This window comes from Macroventuria anomochaeta, assembly GCF_010093625.1.
Source record: "Macroventuria anomochaeta strain CBS 525.71 unplaced genomic scaffold BU25scaffold_1, whole genome shotgun sequence".
NCBI classification, from domain to species: Eukaryota; Fungi; Ascomycota; class Dothideomycetes; order Pleosporales; family Didymellaceae; genus Macroventuria; species Macroventuria anomochaeta.
Genome location: NW_022985362.1, coordinates 545,019 through 562,471, shown reverse-complemented (window position 1 = coordinate 562,471; position 17,453 = coordinate 545,019). Strand labels below are relative to the sequence as shown.

General features: G+C 54.1%; 6 protein-coding genes across 6 annotated transcripts; 4 read left to right on the top strand and 2 right to left on the bottom strand.

Annotated features, from left to right (window-relative positions):
• Positions 1-287: 287 nt before the first annotated feature.
• BU25DRAFT_435871 (uncharacterized protein) lies at positions 288-5,529 on the top strand (the record flags this gene model as incomplete). Its single annotated transcript, XM_033699990.1, has 3 exons — positions 288-1,770; positions 1,822-4,100; positions 4,150-5,529. 3 exons carry the CDS (start codon positions 288-290, stop codon positions 5,257-5,259), a joined length of 4,872 nt encoding a protein of 1,623 aa, XP_033567547.1. The 3' UTR covers positions 5,260-5,529.
• A 205-nt stretch (positions 5,530-5,734) lies between these two features.
• BU25DRAFT_355627 (uncharacterized protein) lies at positions 5,735-7,123 on the top strand. Its single transcript, XM_033699584.1, has 2 exons — positions 5,735-6,629; positions 6,718-7,123. The coding sequence occupies exons 1-2, from the start codon at positions 5,784-5,786 to the stop codon at positions 7,048-7,050; spliced, it is 1,179 nt and encodes a 392-aa protein (XP_033567546.1). The 5' UTR covers positions 5,735-5,783; the 3' UTR covers positions 7,051-7,123.
• BU25DRAFT_405257 (ClpP/crotonase) lies at positions 7,025-8,376 on the bottom strand. Its single transcript, XM_033699729.1, has 2 exons — positions 7,859-8,376; positions 7,025-7,786 (listed from the first exon to the last, which is right to left on the bottom strand). The coding sequence occupies exons 1-2, from the start codon at positions 8,044-8,046 to the stop codon at positions 7,156-7,158; spliced, it is 819 nt and encodes a 272-aa protein (XP_033567545.1). The 5' UTR covers positions 8,047-8,376; the 3' UTR covers positions 7,025-7,155.
• Positions 8,377-8,558: 182 nt separating this feature from the next.
• BU25DRAFT_300179 (uncharacterized protein) lies at positions 8,559-8,825 on the top strand (the record flags this gene model as incomplete). Its single annotated transcript, XM_033699456.1, has 2 exons — positions 8,559-8,588; positions 8,637-8,825. Coding segments are annotated over 2 exons (219 nt in total), but the record flags the coding sequence as incomplete, so codon positions are not given.
• A 255-nt stretch (positions 8,826-9,080) lies between these two features.
• Positions 9,081-10,044, bottom strand: BU25DRAFT_328982 (YebC-like protein; the record flags this gene model as incomplete). Its single annotated transcript, XM_033699552.1, has 2 exons — positions 9,081-9,852; positions 9,902-10,044. The coding sequence occupies 2 exons, from the start codon at positions 10,042-10,044 to the stop codon at positions 9,081-9,083; spliced, it is 915 nt and encodes a 304-aa protein (XP_033567543.1).
• A 152-nt stretch (positions 10,045-10,196) lies between these two features.
• On the top strand, positions 10,197-16,650 carry BU25DRAFT_355618 (HEAT repeat protein-like protein). The gene is made up of 6 exons (XM_033699583.1): positions 10,197-12,715; positions 12,765-13,124; positions 13,171-14,445; positions 14,493-14,724; positions 14,777-15,078; positions 15,127-16,650. The coding sequence occupies exons 1-6, from the start codon at positions 10,262-10,264 to the stop codon at positions 16,609-16,611; spliced, it is 6,108 nt and encodes a 2,035-aa protein (XP_033567542.1). The 5' UTR covers positions 10,197-10,261; the 3' UTR covers positions 16,612-16,650.
• Positions 16,651-17,453: the final 803 nt, after the last annotated feature.

Sequence of the window (17,453 nt, the reverse complement as noted above, 5' to 3'; positions counted from 1 at the left end):
TGTAGAACGAGCCGGACTGCCTCCAGCCCACCGCCGCGCCCGCCCGCCCGCCCGCCCGTCACGCCAGACCGCACAGTCAATGGGCACCCGCACCCGCACCCCCGCCCGCCCTGCCCTCCGCCTGCCCTGCCCTCCGCCTAGCACCCATGACCGACACCAAGCACCCATGACCGGCACCAGAGCGCTCGCGCCACTGTTGCGACTCCCTCTCCCCGCTGCCCCTGCACGCCTCGCCGTCGCAGTAGAGCTGCCCACTCCGCGCGCCCACCACGGCCAACGTGGCCCGAATGCCTTCACCCGCCGACCATGGCCCTCGCACGCCCGACCGCCGCGCCTCGTCGTATGACATCCTCAATGCCTTCCGCCGGCTCACCGGGAGCAAAGCGCGCGGCGAATCGCTTCCTCCGCCTCCGCCTCCGCCAGTGAACCCTGTGCGGGCCCTGTCCGTGAGCTCCCTCCCGACGCCCTCCACAGCGAGCGGCCCTTCCGCCGACGATACTCTGCAGCGCATCACCCAGGTCGCCAGTGACACAGTCCGGCCTGACGTGACGGGAGGGCCGCCAGAACTCGCGCAGTTGGTCGAGCAGTTGGACAAGAGCCGTCCGTTCCTGGAGAGAGCAGATGCCGTCGACAAGATAGGCAGGGTCCTGGAAGAATACCCCTTGCAGAACATACTCGGCCTGTGGTCTGTGGCCAGTGACCTGATCTTGCTCGAGCAGCCGGACGAAGTGGCCGAGGCAGGGTACAGGCTCCTGAGGAGTATCTCGCTTGATCCCAAGCTGACGCCGGTGGAGCGCACCATCATCTTCGACGCAGCTGCCTACCGCCGGACCACGCGGTGCTTCCAGTGGCGCCTCGAGATCATCTCGACGCTCACAAATGGCGGGAAGAACATCGCTGCCTGCGAGTCGGCCATCGTACCCTTCATACTGAACGCGCTCGATGTGTGCTTCAAAGCCAGCCGTGATGCCTTCAACTCGAACCGGAAGACAGCCGGCAGGCGCAGCGTGGACAAGCCCCTGCAAGAAACCGAGGACTTGGGTCGCATCTTTCAATATGCCACCGACGTCTGCAAGTTCAACGCTAGGATCCTCACCGACAGCGATCTGGAGCAGATCCTCGAGCGAGCCGTGCACATCTGCCAGAACACCACCCAGGAAGGCGACATGGAGAACTGCATCAAGCTCTTTGACACCATCATCACATATGTCCACGTTCCGATGAACGTTCTCAGAACAAGCCTTGAAGTGCTCTGTGCGATCCATAGGCAGATTGCCAGCCTCCACGACCAGACATGGAACACACTGAGCAACCTCTTCAGGTCTCACATCGGCCAAGCTGCCATCATGTCGCTCCTGCACACCCTCAAGGATGGACCGTCTATCAAGAACCGGCAGAGCAGCCTGTACAGGGGGACCATGCAGGTCCTGCAGAAGCTGGTTATAGAAGACGGCCGCAGCGAACTACCAAAGGTCCCCATGTCGCTCATCTTCCCCGCCCTCAAAGCTTCGATCAAAGAGCCCCATGCGACACAGGAAAAGTTCGTCGTCGATCTCGTAGACTCGATACTGTCGCAAGACACCATGAGAGATGCTCTGCTCGCTGAAGCAGACCTGAGCGATATGCTGGACATTATTCGTGTTTGCGCTGAGCGAGACGACGACCGTCTCCGAGCAGAGTTGACTGGATCTGGGGAAGCGTCGAGTACTGGCGACAAAGACTCTCACATCTCAGCCAAACCTGCGTTGGAGAATGGCAGCGCGAGGATTGGTTAGTGTCTCCTTTACATCCTTGACGTGTGTACCATGCTGACTTGATCAGGCAAAACAGACCCAGTTGCGTCCCCAGGAGGCCACGAAGAAGACATCGGTCCACACACTGACATCCCTACCCAACGACCGACGGGGGCCGAGGCCGTTCGCCGTTTCGAGCAAGATAGCATCTTCCAAGTGCTCGTCAAATTGGACCACATCAGCAGCGCAATGGATCACGTTCAAAGGGAGGGAGTTATGGAGCTGTTCCTGCACTGCGCGAATCGCCTGAGCGACACAGTTGCAGAGAAAATGATTCAATATTTTGCCGAAGAGCGGTTCCTAAACCCATCCAATAGCGACTGGTTAGACGTGTCTCGTAACGTCGCAGCTGGGACGCTGCATGACGCCACCAGGCCGAACGTTGTCCGACTTCTGGCAATCAAGACCTTAAGAGACACTTATGATGCCGTAGAGTTACTCTGCGCGAGCGATGTGGCAGCTCAAAGTGCTGCAATACTGCTCGATAGGATTGAAGGCGAAGACAACATCCAGATCCTGGAGCCGCTTGTGGACTTTGCCGTCGACGTCGCCGGCAGAGCGCCATTGGACAGATTCTCCGAAATCTTGGGATTGCTACAAAAGAAAATGGATCAAGCACGGACATCAGCCGCAACATCGTCACATTCTTGGGCATCACACACCTTCCTGCCAAAGACTGATGTGCAGAGCGGTTCTCATTGCGACGTTGTAGCCGTTGCCTTGGTGCGTCTGTTCCTTCGCAGCTTTACCCACGCGGCACAAAAGACACGCATCCTGTACAATGCCATACGAGGAATCGCAGGCAACGACAAGTACGATAACGAGTCCAGATTGACCGCCCTTAGACTACTCTTCAGGTTGCGCGCTGATTCACGCCACGCACTCACGGTCAACTCCTCCTCAGAAGGCGAGCGAATAGCAGCCGAGCTGTGCCGTACCGAGGAGACAGCTATCGCGACCGAGAAGTCTGATGGATCTCTCTCAAACGAGCATGGACGATCTGAAGACGTATCCTCGTGGCGCGAACAACGCAAGATCAGTGGTTCCAGCCCACATGCTTCTCTCAATCGGCAAACAGGTCGTGCAACAGCTGCATCTGGCCGTGTTTCGAAACCGATTGCTCCGTTGTGGATGTACCCTGGACCTAAAGGTCTGCCTGAGGAACCCCTCTCCGAACCTAGTCGTGTCGTGTTCTCTCACATCGACGCCAGCAAATACCCACTTAGTGACGACATTCACGACATGGAGATTACCTTGTGGCTGGAGCTGATCATCTCTTTACTGCAGAGGCCGCCCGACTGGGAGATATATAGCTACGTACTGGTTCACCTGGGCCCACAGTTGTCAAACCAAGCTTTGGTACGAAGCTGCGTGGTGCAACTGCAAATGCTCAGGAACGTCCTCTGCGAGCAAGTGCGCAACTCCAGCTTCCACGAACCTCCACCACACACATTACTCAAGAAGGCCGATGTAGCAGTCTGCCTGTACCATATCCTTACAGTCATCATCAGCTACCACGAGTACTTCGAGAAGAGTGAAGAGGATGATATGGTCAAGGCTTTCTTGCAAGGCATCGTGCAGTGGGACAGAACGTCGAAGTGGTGCATTCATGCGCTGTCTGTCTGCTGCTGCGAAGTCCCGCTCTCTGTCAGCAAATCTCTCGACACTATCATCCAGAAGATGTCACAGATCGTAACGAAACCGGCAACCGCAATTCATATCCTTGAGTTCCTCACAAGCTTAGCGCGTTTGCCAGAACTGTACAAGAACTTCCGCGAGGAAGAATTCAAGACAGTGTTTGGAGTATGTTTCCGCTACTTGCAACATATCAGGGATCAGCGCAATAGAGCGGCTATGCCGAGCCTCTCACAGAGAGGTCACAGCTCCTTGCGCCATAGCGGGCCTGGCAGGGACTCTACTACAACGCCGGACAGCGGCTCCAGGAGGCCACATTCAGTCGAGGAAGACCTGCCTCACTACCTGTATTCGCTGGCGTTTCATGTCATCACCTTTTGGTTCATGGCGCTGAGGATGGAGGATCGACCTAAGCAAATCCCATGGATCACCAAGAATCTCCTGACTGTGGACAGCGCAGGAAGGCACAGCATGGAAGAACAAGGCCAGGTCATTGTGGATATCATGAACATGGTGGCCTACACGGATCGAGATCACACTGTACGCAACAAGAATTTCTCGAAACCTGGTGACGGTGAGGTTTGGAAGAAGACGTGGATCGTCAACAACGGTCTCTTGACGATCGAGACAGCAGCAAGGACGGGTGTTTCTCAGGTCACATCCCGTCGACCCGTATGTATACTGTCCTGAGTGTGTTCATTTCGTACTGACTTGATCACAGTGTGGCACGCGCTTCTTCACGTTGCGACCATCGCTCGTGCAGCCCCCGCGCTATCAGGTGCCAATCAACATTGGGCTTGCGGCTGACGCCTTTTACTTCTCCTCTTACGTTGGTATCCTGCCAGAGGATATCTTTCAAAGCTTTTACGCGCCTTTGGATCTCGCGAACACCACCATCGCCCTTCCGGATGATGATATGACCAGACGCGCCATCGCCACATTTGACAGAACTGCAACTGTCGATAGTCACAAAGTAGGAGTCATCTACATCGGCGAAGGCCAGACCAACGAGCGTGACATCTTCATGAACGACATCGGCTCTCCGGCTTACACCTCCTTTGTCACCGGCCTGGGCACATTGAGTCGTCTGAAGGATGCCAAATTCAATAGCGGTGGCCTCGACACTCGTGGTGATGCAGACGGAGAGTTTACCTACGTGTGGCGTGACAGGTGTATGGAGCTAGTCTACCACATTACCACCATGATGCCGACGGACCCCAACGACGACATGACGTACCCCAACAAGAAACGTCACATTGGCAACGACTTCGTCAACATCATCTTCAATGACTCAGGTCTGCCCTACAATTTCGACACCTTTCCGGGCGCCTTCAACTACGTGCACATCGTCATCTCACCCGAATCTCGAGCCAGCTTTGTCGATCGCCGCACCGACGCAGACCCTGACGGCAAAGACCGTTACTACAGAGTGCAGGTCGTCACAAAACCTGGCTTCCCGGATGTGTCTCCGGCCGCCGAATCGAAGATTCTTGGTGGCAGGCACATTGCTGCTTACTGCCGCCTCATCGCTATCAATGCGTGCGTCTTTTCCGACGTTTGGTTCCAACGCGAAGGCGGAGAGCAGATCTCATCATGGCGCAACCGACTTCGCGAGATTAAGCGCCTACGCGAACGCTACGGAGGCAGCATCACCGATCAACAACCTACCTCTACCCCAGCATCACCCGGGGGCGCCAGTCAAGGTCTCTCGAGTCCGCCATCTCGAGACCAGAATGGCATCGCATCACCCTTTCAGCGCTCCAGCATTGCCACGTTCATCACTGAGGGCACTAGTCGCAGCTCCATCAGCAGCTCCTCTCATGACCAGTGATTCTCCACTACACATCCGCAAGCCCATCTTTATCTCTGGAGCCGAAAAGTCGCGTTTACATATACCCACTTATCAATACCCACAAAAGTTCGTCGTTTTTCATCAGGTCAGTGTTGGGATGGATGCATCGCAAGGTGTTCAGGAATGGATTGAACACCCCACAAAAGTTTTGCTTGGTTGGAGAGTTTAGAATTCATCTGCATGGACGGAAAATAACGTGGGCGCAGAGGAGCATCGGAACGGACGTAGTGTACATTAAATAGCTTGTGCCTCGACTCATAAAAGGAAGCGCTCGTACCCATATGACTATCGTCCACAAACTCATCGCACAACGTCACATGCCATCCTCGACCTAGCACGTGGAAGTGGAGCCTTCAGCCCTACAACAGATCCCGCGTCTAACCGTCATGATGGTTTGTTCTCCGATTACGATTGAGTTATCCCTGTCCAGCCTTGGCACAATGCAATCCAACATGACAACTTCAAACAATGTCTCACACCTCACACTCTAAACCCTCCACAAAATGGCCGCTCCTCGGCTCCCCTTTCTATGGCCCATGCTATGGAGGCCACAGAATGCGCCCCGTACGCACGCCCGCACACGCGCGCCACATTCAAAACGCACACTCGCAACAACGTCATACCGCTGCGTCGAAGCTCCCATACAACGATACGGCAAGGCACATGAGCCTGCACCACATTTGCGCGAAGAGATTGAGAAGAAAGACCCTATCCCACCAAAGATCCCACACGACCCAGCCAAAGACGTCGAAGAGGAGGACGACGAACTCGACACTCACGTCCCCACCGAGACCCCATCTACACCCTCTCAGACGAGTAGTGTAGACACACCACCACCACCATACACACCCCCCGCACCTCTGAAAACGGGCGACGCGAAACCGCTGGACAGCGTGCTGCACATGCCCGGTCCCTCAGACGAAGCGCACAAACCGCCGCACCTGAAAACGCCGCCGTATGTGCACCATTTTGACACATACGGGCTGGTCAGGCAGTTGGCGAAGAGCAACTATACGGATCAGCAGAGCATCACATTGATGAAGGCCGTGCGCGGCATATTGATAGAGAACATGATGCTCGCGCGGCAAGGCCTGGTGTCAAAGTCGAACGTGGAGAACGAGACGTATTTGTTCCGAGCGGCGTGTGCGGAGCTCAAGACGGAGATTGGCAACTCGAGACGCGGCGAGGTTGAGCGTATGCGCACGGAGCGAAACCAACTACAACACGAAGTCGACATCCTGGGGCAGAAACTTGGGCAGGAGACGGGGAGTGTGAAGGATGAGCTCAAGGGCTTGTTTGATGACAGGAAGATGGCGGTGCGGCAGGAGCAGAGGAGCATGGAGACCAAGGTATGCATGTCGCTTTCACCATTGAGCCTCACGACTGGGTTTTGTTGTGGATATGTGAGTGGAGTGTAAGAGTGCTAATGCGAGACAGATCCAAGAACTCAACTATCAGATAACCGTCAAGTTGAACTCGGATGCACGCTCCGAAGTCGAAGGGCTAAGATGGGTGCTTACGAGGCGGATAGCAATGGGTATTGCGACCATGGCCATGATGGTCATTATACTGCTACAGCTCAACAGCAGCAGAAAGCATGAGCAGAAGGAGGAGGAGAAGAAGAAGAAGAAGGCCGATGGAGCGAACAAACCGCCCCCGCATGAGCCGCAAAATCTGAGCATGAGCAACATCACCTCGGTCAACACGGCTGGGCAGGAGGAAGCACTCGGTGGGGAGCTGTTGGCTACTGAGGGCGTGAGCTTGGGATAGTGTCCGATGTACAAGACCTCAAACGTAGTCGTGGTCACATCAAAGAGCAAAAACACCTAAACAAGACACCATTCCCATCTTTCCATCTTTCCACACTTCGCTCCTCTACAGCTTATGTTTCTTCTCCCCAGACGCAATCTTCCTAAACTCCTCCTGCGGCACACCCTTCAAAAACCTGCTCAAACCCCCAAACACTTCCTCCACTCCCTGCCGATCCAGCGTATCCATGTCCGGCTTCCTAATCAGCGCCTTGATCTTGACCAAACTCTCTCCATTGAGGTGGTCGCCCAGCCGGTCGTCGACCTCCTTGAGCACCTCCTCCAGGAACTTGGGGCTGTGGTTCGACCCGACATCGAACACTTTGTTCACGAAGCCGGTTTGCACGAGCTCTTCGCAGCTGATGCGTTTCGACATGATGAGCGCCTCGTTGGCTTTGGAGATGCCGAGGCGCTTGACGAAGGCGAAGGATGCGTTGCCCTCGGCGACCAGACCTAGCGAGCTGAATGGAGTGAGAACGTAGGCGTGTGGTGCGGCGTAAATGAAGTCCGAGAACGCGATCAAGGCAGCGGAAAGTCCGACGGCAGGGCCATTGAGCGCGGTGACGAGGATCTTGGGGTGCGTGTAGAAGGCGTGGGTGATGTGCAGGTTGTTGGAGACGAAGTTTTTTAGCCACATTTGGCGCTCGTCGATGTCGGTGGAGGACTTTGCGGCGGCGCCGAAGGTCACGTCTGCGCCGCTGGGTGGATGTTAGTATAAAGTACACATTCCTAGGTGTGTTGGGGGAGGTAGGTTGTGTGGAAAGACGTACGCGGAAAAGAATCGCCCCTTGCCGGTCAAGACGGTGATGAAGACCTCATCGTGGGCGGCGACTTCGTGCATGGCGCGCGCGAGCTGGTAGTAGAGGTCGCCATTGAGTGCGTTGAGTTTCTTGGGGACGTTGAGGGTGATGACGGCTACTTTGCCCTTGTATTCGACGAGGATACCTGGTTCGGACATATTGACGGTCTTCCCAAAACGATTCGATGTAATTAATGTTGGTGATGTCGATGTCTCTGGAGGTTTGCCAGATGCTTCGTTATGTTACGCAAGAGCTCTGAGGTGAGAGTCGCAGATGTCAGATCAGTAAATCGAGCCGAGGCTCAATCGAATGCGGAGAGCAGATATCACAACGATCGATAGCCGACGCAGCCCTACAACCACGGGAGATGGAGCACTGGTGCATATTGTGAAACTCCTGAGTATTTGGTCTTGTGAGTGTGAGAGTAAAGCCGCGCTGCAAAGAAGTGTCGATTTGGCTTGAATGTGCCAAAAGATGGGGTAGAAAGGAGGCGCACGTAAGGACATGAAGATTGTAAGGCGCGATCTTATCGATACGGAGTGATCTCCAACTTTCGCGCGAACAATCTCCATAAATATTTTCGACCTCATCAGTCCACCAGCCCTGCAGTATCACTTGCGCCCGCGCAACCCCACACCTGCACCTCCCAACTCCCAGCTCTTGCGCCAAAATGGGTGGTCCCAACCTCGAAGTCGCCAAAGTGCGTTCTCTCTCGTATCACTCACCTTTCCACCACTGACCCACGCAGTTCGGCATGTACATTCTCTTCCCGATCAGCATCATGTACTACTTCGGCACAAACCTCGATGGAAAGTTCTCGGTTCCGGACTTCTGGCCCAAGCCTGAGCAGACACATCGTATCCCGTACGAAAGAGAGGAGATTGCGAAGGAGTTGGAAAGGCTGAAGGCGAGGAATCTGGAAAACAAGAGGCGGAGGGAAGAGGAGGAGAGGAGAATGGCGGCCATGGGTGTTAGCAAGGATGAGTAGAGTGGCGATGCGACTGTGAAAGTGGTGCGCCCGCGCGCAAATACCGCTACGCTATGATCGAGGATGGGGAGGCAGTAGGTCACAAGAGAGACGAAAGACACCAATGCATGGAAGGCGTTCAGGAAGAGGCGTTTTATCGCCAATGGTGTACACTACTGTACAGTGTTGTATTATACATCTATATGCACAAACTTCAAGGACATCTCATACAGCGACCTTGCTCGACAGTTCCTCCCAAATCTCGTCTGATATCGCTCCTTTGCTCCAGTTCGTGTATACGCCCTGTATCCCCTGGACGTCCTGCAGCTTGTCCAAGAAGCGCTCACTCAGTTCTTTCGCCGCCCCCTCGTCATCGAGCGGGATTTTGGTGTCTTCGTTAGGGTCGAATATAATCTCACTCTCCTCGATCTCCATTTCCAGCTCCTTTGCTAGCGACTCAGCAATCTTGTTGGTCTGTGCCGGCTCAGTGAACAATACCACGCGGCCCTCCTCGTCCTCGAACACGTCCAGCGCACCTGCATCCAGCGCAGGTTCAAGCACCTCGTCTACACCAACATTCTCCTTCTTCCTGAGTATTATCCTGCCCTTCTTCTCGAACATGAAGCCAACTGTCGAAACCTGACCACCCGCTTCCTTAACAATCAGCCTCAGCTCTGCCAGCGCGCGCAGCTTGTTGTCTGTCTGGCACTCTATAATGGTGGCAATCGAGGGAGGGAGAATAGCTTCGAGGGTAAGGTTCTCAAGCGCTGCGCCGGTGGCTGAGAGACCTTGGCCTCGTGCTATGGCGGCTTCGATCGAGGCTTTTGGTACGGCGCTCTTCTTTGCGATAGAGATTGCGAGGTGGAGACGGGCGTTCATGTCAGGGTTCGGGCCGCCTAGCTTTACGGCGTTGGTGATGTCGCGGGTCATGAGGGAGCGTTGCTTGCTCTTGCCGGCGTCGTTTTTGGCTTTGTCATGCTTGATGGTCGCCCATTTTCTGGTATGATTAGCATACTGATTCGGAGAGAAATTGTGTCTACACCCACGAGTGACCTGAGAAGTAGCTGGGGGTGCTACTCAAACACCGCACCTGCACTTTCCGTGGCCGTGAGGCACGACGGCAGGCGCATTGAGTGGCGCCTTTGACCGAAAGTGAAGCGCAAACTGCGCGAGCGAACGGTGCTGCCATTGGAAAGCTTTCGAGATTTGATGCTGTAGTACAAAGTGGTCTGGAACAAAAGTTGAGCCTCATTTCACGCCAAGACAGACACCCCCGAGCTCCGCAACATGGTCCGCGGCTCCACCTCTCCACAACTGACAGGCAAGCTCACCCCGCCATGTGAACGAGCTGCTCAGTCCTACTTATCACCGACACATAGACAGGCTACGAGCCTACGAGATTACTAATGGCGGCGTCCGACGAACAGCCTGCCAGGGAGGACCCCTCGAACCCTGAGCTCGACGTCAAGAAGCTCCACGCGCTTCCCACCGAACAGCAAGATCTTTACCTCCTGACCTTCACGTCCGATCTTGCACGCCATGTTGATTCACTCGACGCCGATGGTGCTTCGGCGCATCAGATATACATCAAGAAGGAGCTGTTCCAAGTCATCAATCTGGCCTCCCCCACGCCCACGCGAGTAATCCGAAACAACTTGGGACGAGCGTTCTCTGGCATATTTGGCAAGGGCGACCGCAAGCTACTCTTTGAGTCGATCAACGAGTGTAACAGCATACTCAATGGAGCAGGCAAGAATGAGAAGGATGCCAGGGCGAAGCACGCAGCGGCGCATTGCTTGGGCTGCATATTCGAGGCTGCAGGAGACAGCGCCCAAAACCTGGCGCCGGTAGCTGTGATGTCGCTGTTGCGTCTTATCAAATTCGCGCAAAACTACACCGGGCTCAGGGCGACCGTCTTCAGGGCAGTGGGCAAGATATTCAAGGGCATTGCTCCTTCGACAGAGGAGAATGTCGCAAGAGATGCGTGGAAGCAGGCACGAAATGCGTGTGCTGGAGATAAGTCGCTACTGGTGCAGTCAAGCGCGTGCTTCTGCTTGGAACAACTGGTCAAATACACCTCTCTGTTTGACAACGCAACCGACTTCGACAAGCTACAAACTGCGGTGTGGAAGGCGGTCGACAGCAGCTCAGCTACGCTGCGCCATGCCGCTGCGTTAGCTATCTGCGCTGCCCTAGTCAAGAACTATTCTGAGACTGCAGCCGTTGAGGAGCCCATCATGGGCATCACGCGCGTTGGCACAGGCGCTACGAAGAAGAAGAATAAGAGGATGTCTACCATTGATACTGGTGACGATGCCATGGAACGTCCCGAGTCACCCGCGCCCAAGAAATCGGCTGCGAAGATCACGTTCACCATCTCAGCTATCCTCAGGCTTCTTTCAACTCAGTATTGCCGAACCTCTACAAGTCATCGAGCAAGAGCTGGCATCGCTGTCTGTTACATGAAGGTGCTGCGTGGTCTTGGGGAGCAGATTGTCGAATCCAAGTACAACGAGATCGCACGAAGTCTGTTCACCGACATTCTTAGCAACCAGGTCATCATACAGAACCGGTACCGCACGCTCAGTGCTCGCAAGTATGTGGCAGTCATTCTGGAGACTGTCATTGGTCGTGAGATGCTTGGAGAATCTGGACAGCTCAACGCTGCGAGATTCCTCGTCAACGAGATCCTGAAGGATTATCCACAAGCCCTGAAAGAGCGACCGGAGCCATCAAAACAGACTCTCATCGGAGCACTTAGCACGCTATCAGCTCTCTTCGACAGCCTAGGATCTGCCTCCAACGTCATTGCCGATCCCTCTCGAGATGCGCTCATCCAGATCCTGCAGCATCCCAGCTACAGCGTACAAGTGCATGCATCGTCTTGTCTACGATCCTTCGTCCTTGCGTGCCCACTCCAGCTTCTGCCGTCGGTCACGATATGCATGAACAGCGTGAATCGAGAGCTTGGTTTGCTTGGGACTGGACGACAATCACCCAGGAAGTGCGTAGGTCTTGCGAACGGGCTCTCTGCAGTATTGAGCACCTCGACGTCCCAACCGTTACATGGTTCTGTGGATGTGAACTCGCGAGTCTTATCACAGGCCACCACGTTACTGAAGTCGGCTGGCAACTCAGATGTGAGAGTCTCGGCAACTCAGGTCCAAGTTGCTTGGATTCTGATCGGAGGGCTAATGACTCTTGGACCAAACTTCGTCAAGATCCACTTATCGCAGTTGCTTCTACTCTGGAAGAACGCACTGCCAAAGCCGCTCAACAAGGACAACATGGTCCAGAGGAACGTGTTCGAACTCAGCTATTTGTCCCATGTACGGGAGTGTGCTTTGGGTTCGATCTCAACTTTCCTAGAATTCAACAGCAGGCTTCTGACACTGGACGTTACGAAACGATTAGCTGCGATGCTCCAGAACACTACCATGTTCCTGAACACACTACCAGCCAAGAAGACCACCGATGACATCTCGCAAAGATTGTCGCCTGCGCTGCAGCTGCACGACTTCGATCTCATGGTCCGAAGGAGAGTGCTGCAGTGCTACACTAAGCTCGTAGATCTCACACCGGCGAGTAGCAATGAGGTCTTGCTGCAGACTAATCTGCTCTCTTTCGCCGTTGCCAACTTTGCGGACCCTGACAACTACACCACCAGCTCTTTCAGTACAGCCATCGCAAGTGCTGCAGGCTCATTTGAGAGCATTTGGGAAGTAGCTGATAACCATGGATTTGGCGTCACTGGTCTCGTACGAGGCTTCGACATTAAGTCTCTACCAGGAGAGCACGACAACAGTACTGGACATCACTGGTTAGTGAGGCATGGCCCCGAAGCTACCATCGATCGCACAGTAAGTAACGGTGTGAGACTCGAAGTATTATGTAACTCACAATGGTCAGCTGCTCTCACCGATTTGTGGCGCACGCGAACACGATTCTATATCGTTATATAATCCATCTCATGACTCTGCTGAGCTTCCAGATCCTCCTGCCACAGAGGTTGTGAACTCAGCTCTGCAGCTTTTCGCGATCTGTCTGCCTTTGCAAACACCAAAGGTTCAGGAGAGTATTTTGGAGCAAATGACATCGTTCCTGTCAGCTGGCAGTCTTCAGCGTGACATCAACAGAAGGACAGCCATGATGGTCAACATTGCCTATGGACTCTTGTCTGCACTCAAGGTAGCTGTGAAGGAGACGCGCTCTGCTTCTGGTAGTTTGAAAGGAGCAGCAGTCGAGAAGGTCATGCAAGAGCTTCTACATGTGAGTACATCAAAGCTTCTCGTCGACTCCTGCTGACATTTCGCAGATCTTCGTGATTCTACCTGATCCATTTGTCCGCAGACTGGCTGGTGAGGCCCTAGGCCGACTTTGCAGCAGCTCAGGGAATGCTCTGACCGGCAGCGAGGTCAACTACCTAGTTGATCAAATCGTTGCGAACCGTGAGCCATTCGCTCGTTCGGGTTATGCATACGCATTGGGCTGCATCCTGTCGCAACTCGGGGGCATGGCTGCCAGCTATCACTTGAAGAACATCCTGGGGATACTAATGTCTCTGGGCAACGATCCTCATCCCATTGTACACTTCTCGGCTATTGACAGTCTTTCCCGGGTGGCAGATTCAGCTGGCTTGTCGTTCTCAAGTCACGTCACCGGCACCCTTGGCATGCTAGCACAATTGTATGCTGCAGACTCACACAATGAAGAGGCTGCATCGCTAGCCTCATCAAACATCGAGATCGACCTGCCAACCCCGGCCACCGTCGCACGATGCATAGACAGCACTATTAATGTTCTCGGACCTGATCTGCAAGAGATGGCAAAAGCACGAGACATGATCATGACACTGATCGATCTTTTCGAGAAGGAACCTGACGAGTTGGTGCGGATTGAGGCTCTTCGTTGTCAGGAGCACGTATCGTTGTACGCCCCAGGCCAAATGCGGTTCACAGACTACGTGAAGCACTTGCAGGCGTCGCTGGACAGCCCCTCTACACAAATCCGCGATATGGCGGCTGATGGGCTGCATAACCTCATGAGACGAAACACCGAAGAGATCATCCGTGCGGGCGATCCTGGATTGGAAGATGCTCTTTGGCACGTACTTGACAGACAGCCTGATCACAAGGTTGTTCGAAACATCCTGCGCAACTGGCTTCACCAGACCGGACTCACTGACACTGCGGCATGGGTACAGCGCTGCCACTCAGTGCTCACGAAGACCAAGAAAGTGGAGACACAAGAAGTAATTGAGATCAAACCAACAGCTGGCGCAACGGACCTGCAGGACGAAGAGGTTGCTGGATTCGCTGCCGCCGCGAATGCACCTGGCGCTGAGGTTGGCCAGGCTGGGCAGACAAGTCAAGAACTGCTCAAGTGGCAGGTCCGAACCATCGGTATGGATCTTTTGAGCGAACTGGTGGCTATGGTGAGCAAGGAAGCTACTTTCCGAGAGGAGTCCCCATGCGTTCTGGCCCTGCAGCACAGGGTTGCTGATGTCGTGCGCATTGCCTTCTCTGCATCGACTGCAGGCGTCGTTCAGCTTCGTATCCGTGGTCTGAAGATCATCGATCAAGTCCTTAAGGTAAGCAAGTTTCATTGTCATGTATGCGTGTCTGACACCTTTCCTAGCTATTCGGCAAGACTCCGGATCCCGACTTCGCAGAGGCTACCTTGCTTGAGCAGTACCAAGCGCAAATTGGTTCAGCACTTACCCCAGCGTTCGCGGCAGACTCATCGCCCGAGCTTGCAGCAGAGGCTATCAATGTGTGCGCAACATTCATTGCCACGGGTATTGTTACGGATGTAGATCGTATGGGTCGTATCCTCAAGCTTCTGATATCGGCGCTTGAGAATTTCTCAAGTAAGTCTGAATGCTATGAAAGTACAAATAACCAAATCTTAACAAGACACAGGCGAAACTGAAGCTGCCGCAATTGGTGACTTGCGAGGTCTGAGTTCCAATGCCGCAGTCATGGTGAAGATGTCTGTGTTCTCGGCATGGGCAGAGCTCCAGATTGCAAGCGCTGAGCAGACATACTTGGTTGACGTCCTGAGACCACACATCGCAAAACTTACACCGTTGTGGCTTGCATCATTACGTGAGTACGCTCGTCTGAGGTTTGAGCCTGACATCTCGTCCTCCATGGGCTCGGCTTCCCTATCTGGCAGTCTCGACACCATATATGCTGCACTGAACCGCGAGACACTGATGAAGGTATGTCATAACGTCTGGAGCGCGAAAGAACCATCTAACAAGACATAGTTCTACCAAGAATCTTGGCTCAACCTTGTCGATGCCATTGCCAGCTTGATTGACGAAGACAGCGAGTTCGTTTTCGATGCCCTCGACGGCAAGACGGAGTTCTCTGAGCTGCAAACACCTACCAAAGCAGACCATATCAACTATCGAGATGAGCCTGTGGCCTTCTTCTTCGTCCTGTTCGGTCTCGCATTCGAGGCTTTAGCGGGACGCCCAGGTGACCTCCAGGCTTCGAAGGAGCAGATCCTGGAGATACTGCAAGCCCTCAAGAAGATCTTACGTCCATCAGTGTCTGGTCAAGCCATCTACCAGGAGGTCATCTTCTCGGAGACGATGGACATGTTGGACCGTCTGGTGCTGACGGAGGGTCTGACCGTGCAAACAGTAATCGTAGAGATCGCCAGGAACCTGTGTCTTGGACACCCATCCGCCCGGAGGGATCAAGGAGCACCTGGGGATGATCACCTGTCAGAAGACATCGATCAGCTGTTTGAACTGACGAAGATCATGGTATTGGTGCTCTCTGGGTTGGTACCTGGTCTAGAAGACAGCAGCTCTAAAGCTCGACATGAGCTGAACGAAGAAGCCGTCGCCCTTCTAACCACCGCGTTGTCTGCATTAGTCGATGCTGCTCAGGTCTTCCCTGCAATCATCAAAGCCGATCTGCATGCTTGCATATTACATATCTTTGCCACCATCTTTGGCACCGGAGCTTGCCAGGCGACAGTCGTGCCGCAATCGCTTCCCATCTTCAAGCGCTTCGTCACCAGCCTAACCCGCGATGCCGAAGCCACCGACGACACCAGCAAGCAACTACGCGCGACATTAACGCGCTTCCTGACCATCATGAGGCACGCACAACAGCGAGAGTTCGATGCCGCACTTGCCTGCGAGAAGAACATCATCTTAGCAACCACAATCCTCGTTAGCTCTGCAGCATCAGCCTTCGCGCCCAGCGACCCACTCATCAAGCTGTTCATCGACAATCTCTTCGACTGCCTCGGTACCGTCACAACCTCCAAGGTTGCTGTCGGCTGCTGTCGGTCGCTCCTCCTTCTCCCCAAGAAGGGCGCCGTCGAAAGTAGCATCGCAGCCCTCATCCTCCCCCAGATTCTTTCCTTCCTCGCCAACCCCTCTGGTGTCGAAGGCCTCGAGGAGTCGCGCTCGTTGCTCGCACAGACCCTCGTTACCTCCATCTCTACACTACCGAAGCCGGAGCAGAGGCAGCTTGCAGTCAAGATCATCATCCCGGCACTTCTTGCGAGAGTGCAGAACGATGCGAAGACTAGTCAGGAGACGGCAGGTAGGCTGCTGGAGATCGCGCAAGCGGACCAGGAAGCTTTTAGGGGGGTCGTTGCGGGGCTGAATGCGGAGCAAAGAGATTTCTTGCAAGGTGTGTTGAAGAGTGGGCAAGGGCCGAAGAAGGAGGTTCGCAGAGAGGAAGAGGGCGAGCCGACGATTGCGTTGAAGATGAACTTTGGTTCTTGAGATCGGGGTGAGAGATCGGTCAGGTGTTGAAGATAGAGGGGGTTGTTTGTAATATACCCTGTTCTTTGCGTTTGCATTTGTGGCTCACACGCGTCTACTGTATTCTGAACTATAAAACTGCAGTGAGACCTCCACCATTCCTCTGAGCAGTCACATTTCCTCTTTTGACTTGCCAAAAGTAGTTCTGATACTCTCGATCAGTGGCAACAAAGTGTTGTGGTATTAGTCGGTCCATACAAGACCCTATTACCAGCATGTCCTGTTGGTTTTCTTGTTGTGCAAAACCGAAACCCACTGCAGAACGGTTCATGTAGAGGTGTGAGGCAAGCGGAATGAACGCACTTACCATGCCATGCTGAGTACTCTGTGAAACCGCCACGCAAAAAGGGAATGAGGCGTAGGTAACGTGAGATATGGAAGGTCTTTGCAGACTGGAATTTGATAGTAACAGCTCAAAAATGTATTGATGCAAAGTTGGCCGTCCACTCAGATAATAGTTACTCTACATGGGTACCATTCAGGGAGCAATGCAGAGTGTTACAAGAAGCCAACATTCTCCGTGCCCACACTTTGCATGCCTCCCGCAAGAGTTGCGAACTCAAGACTGTAGCTTCAGGTAAACTCGGAACATCCGTTATCATGTCTTCCATGCGACAAAACAAGAAACTACTTCTCGTGTTTTGCGACCCCCGAGTGCTTCCTGAGGCGTCCATTTGATTCCTTTGTACGGTCGATCGTGTGTTCGTCGCTGTCAATCAGTTTGAGCTTTAGCTCTTCCTTGAACATATCGTCCGTCTCATCCAATTTCTTCCAGCTGTTGCTCCTGTTGCGATCGCAATGAT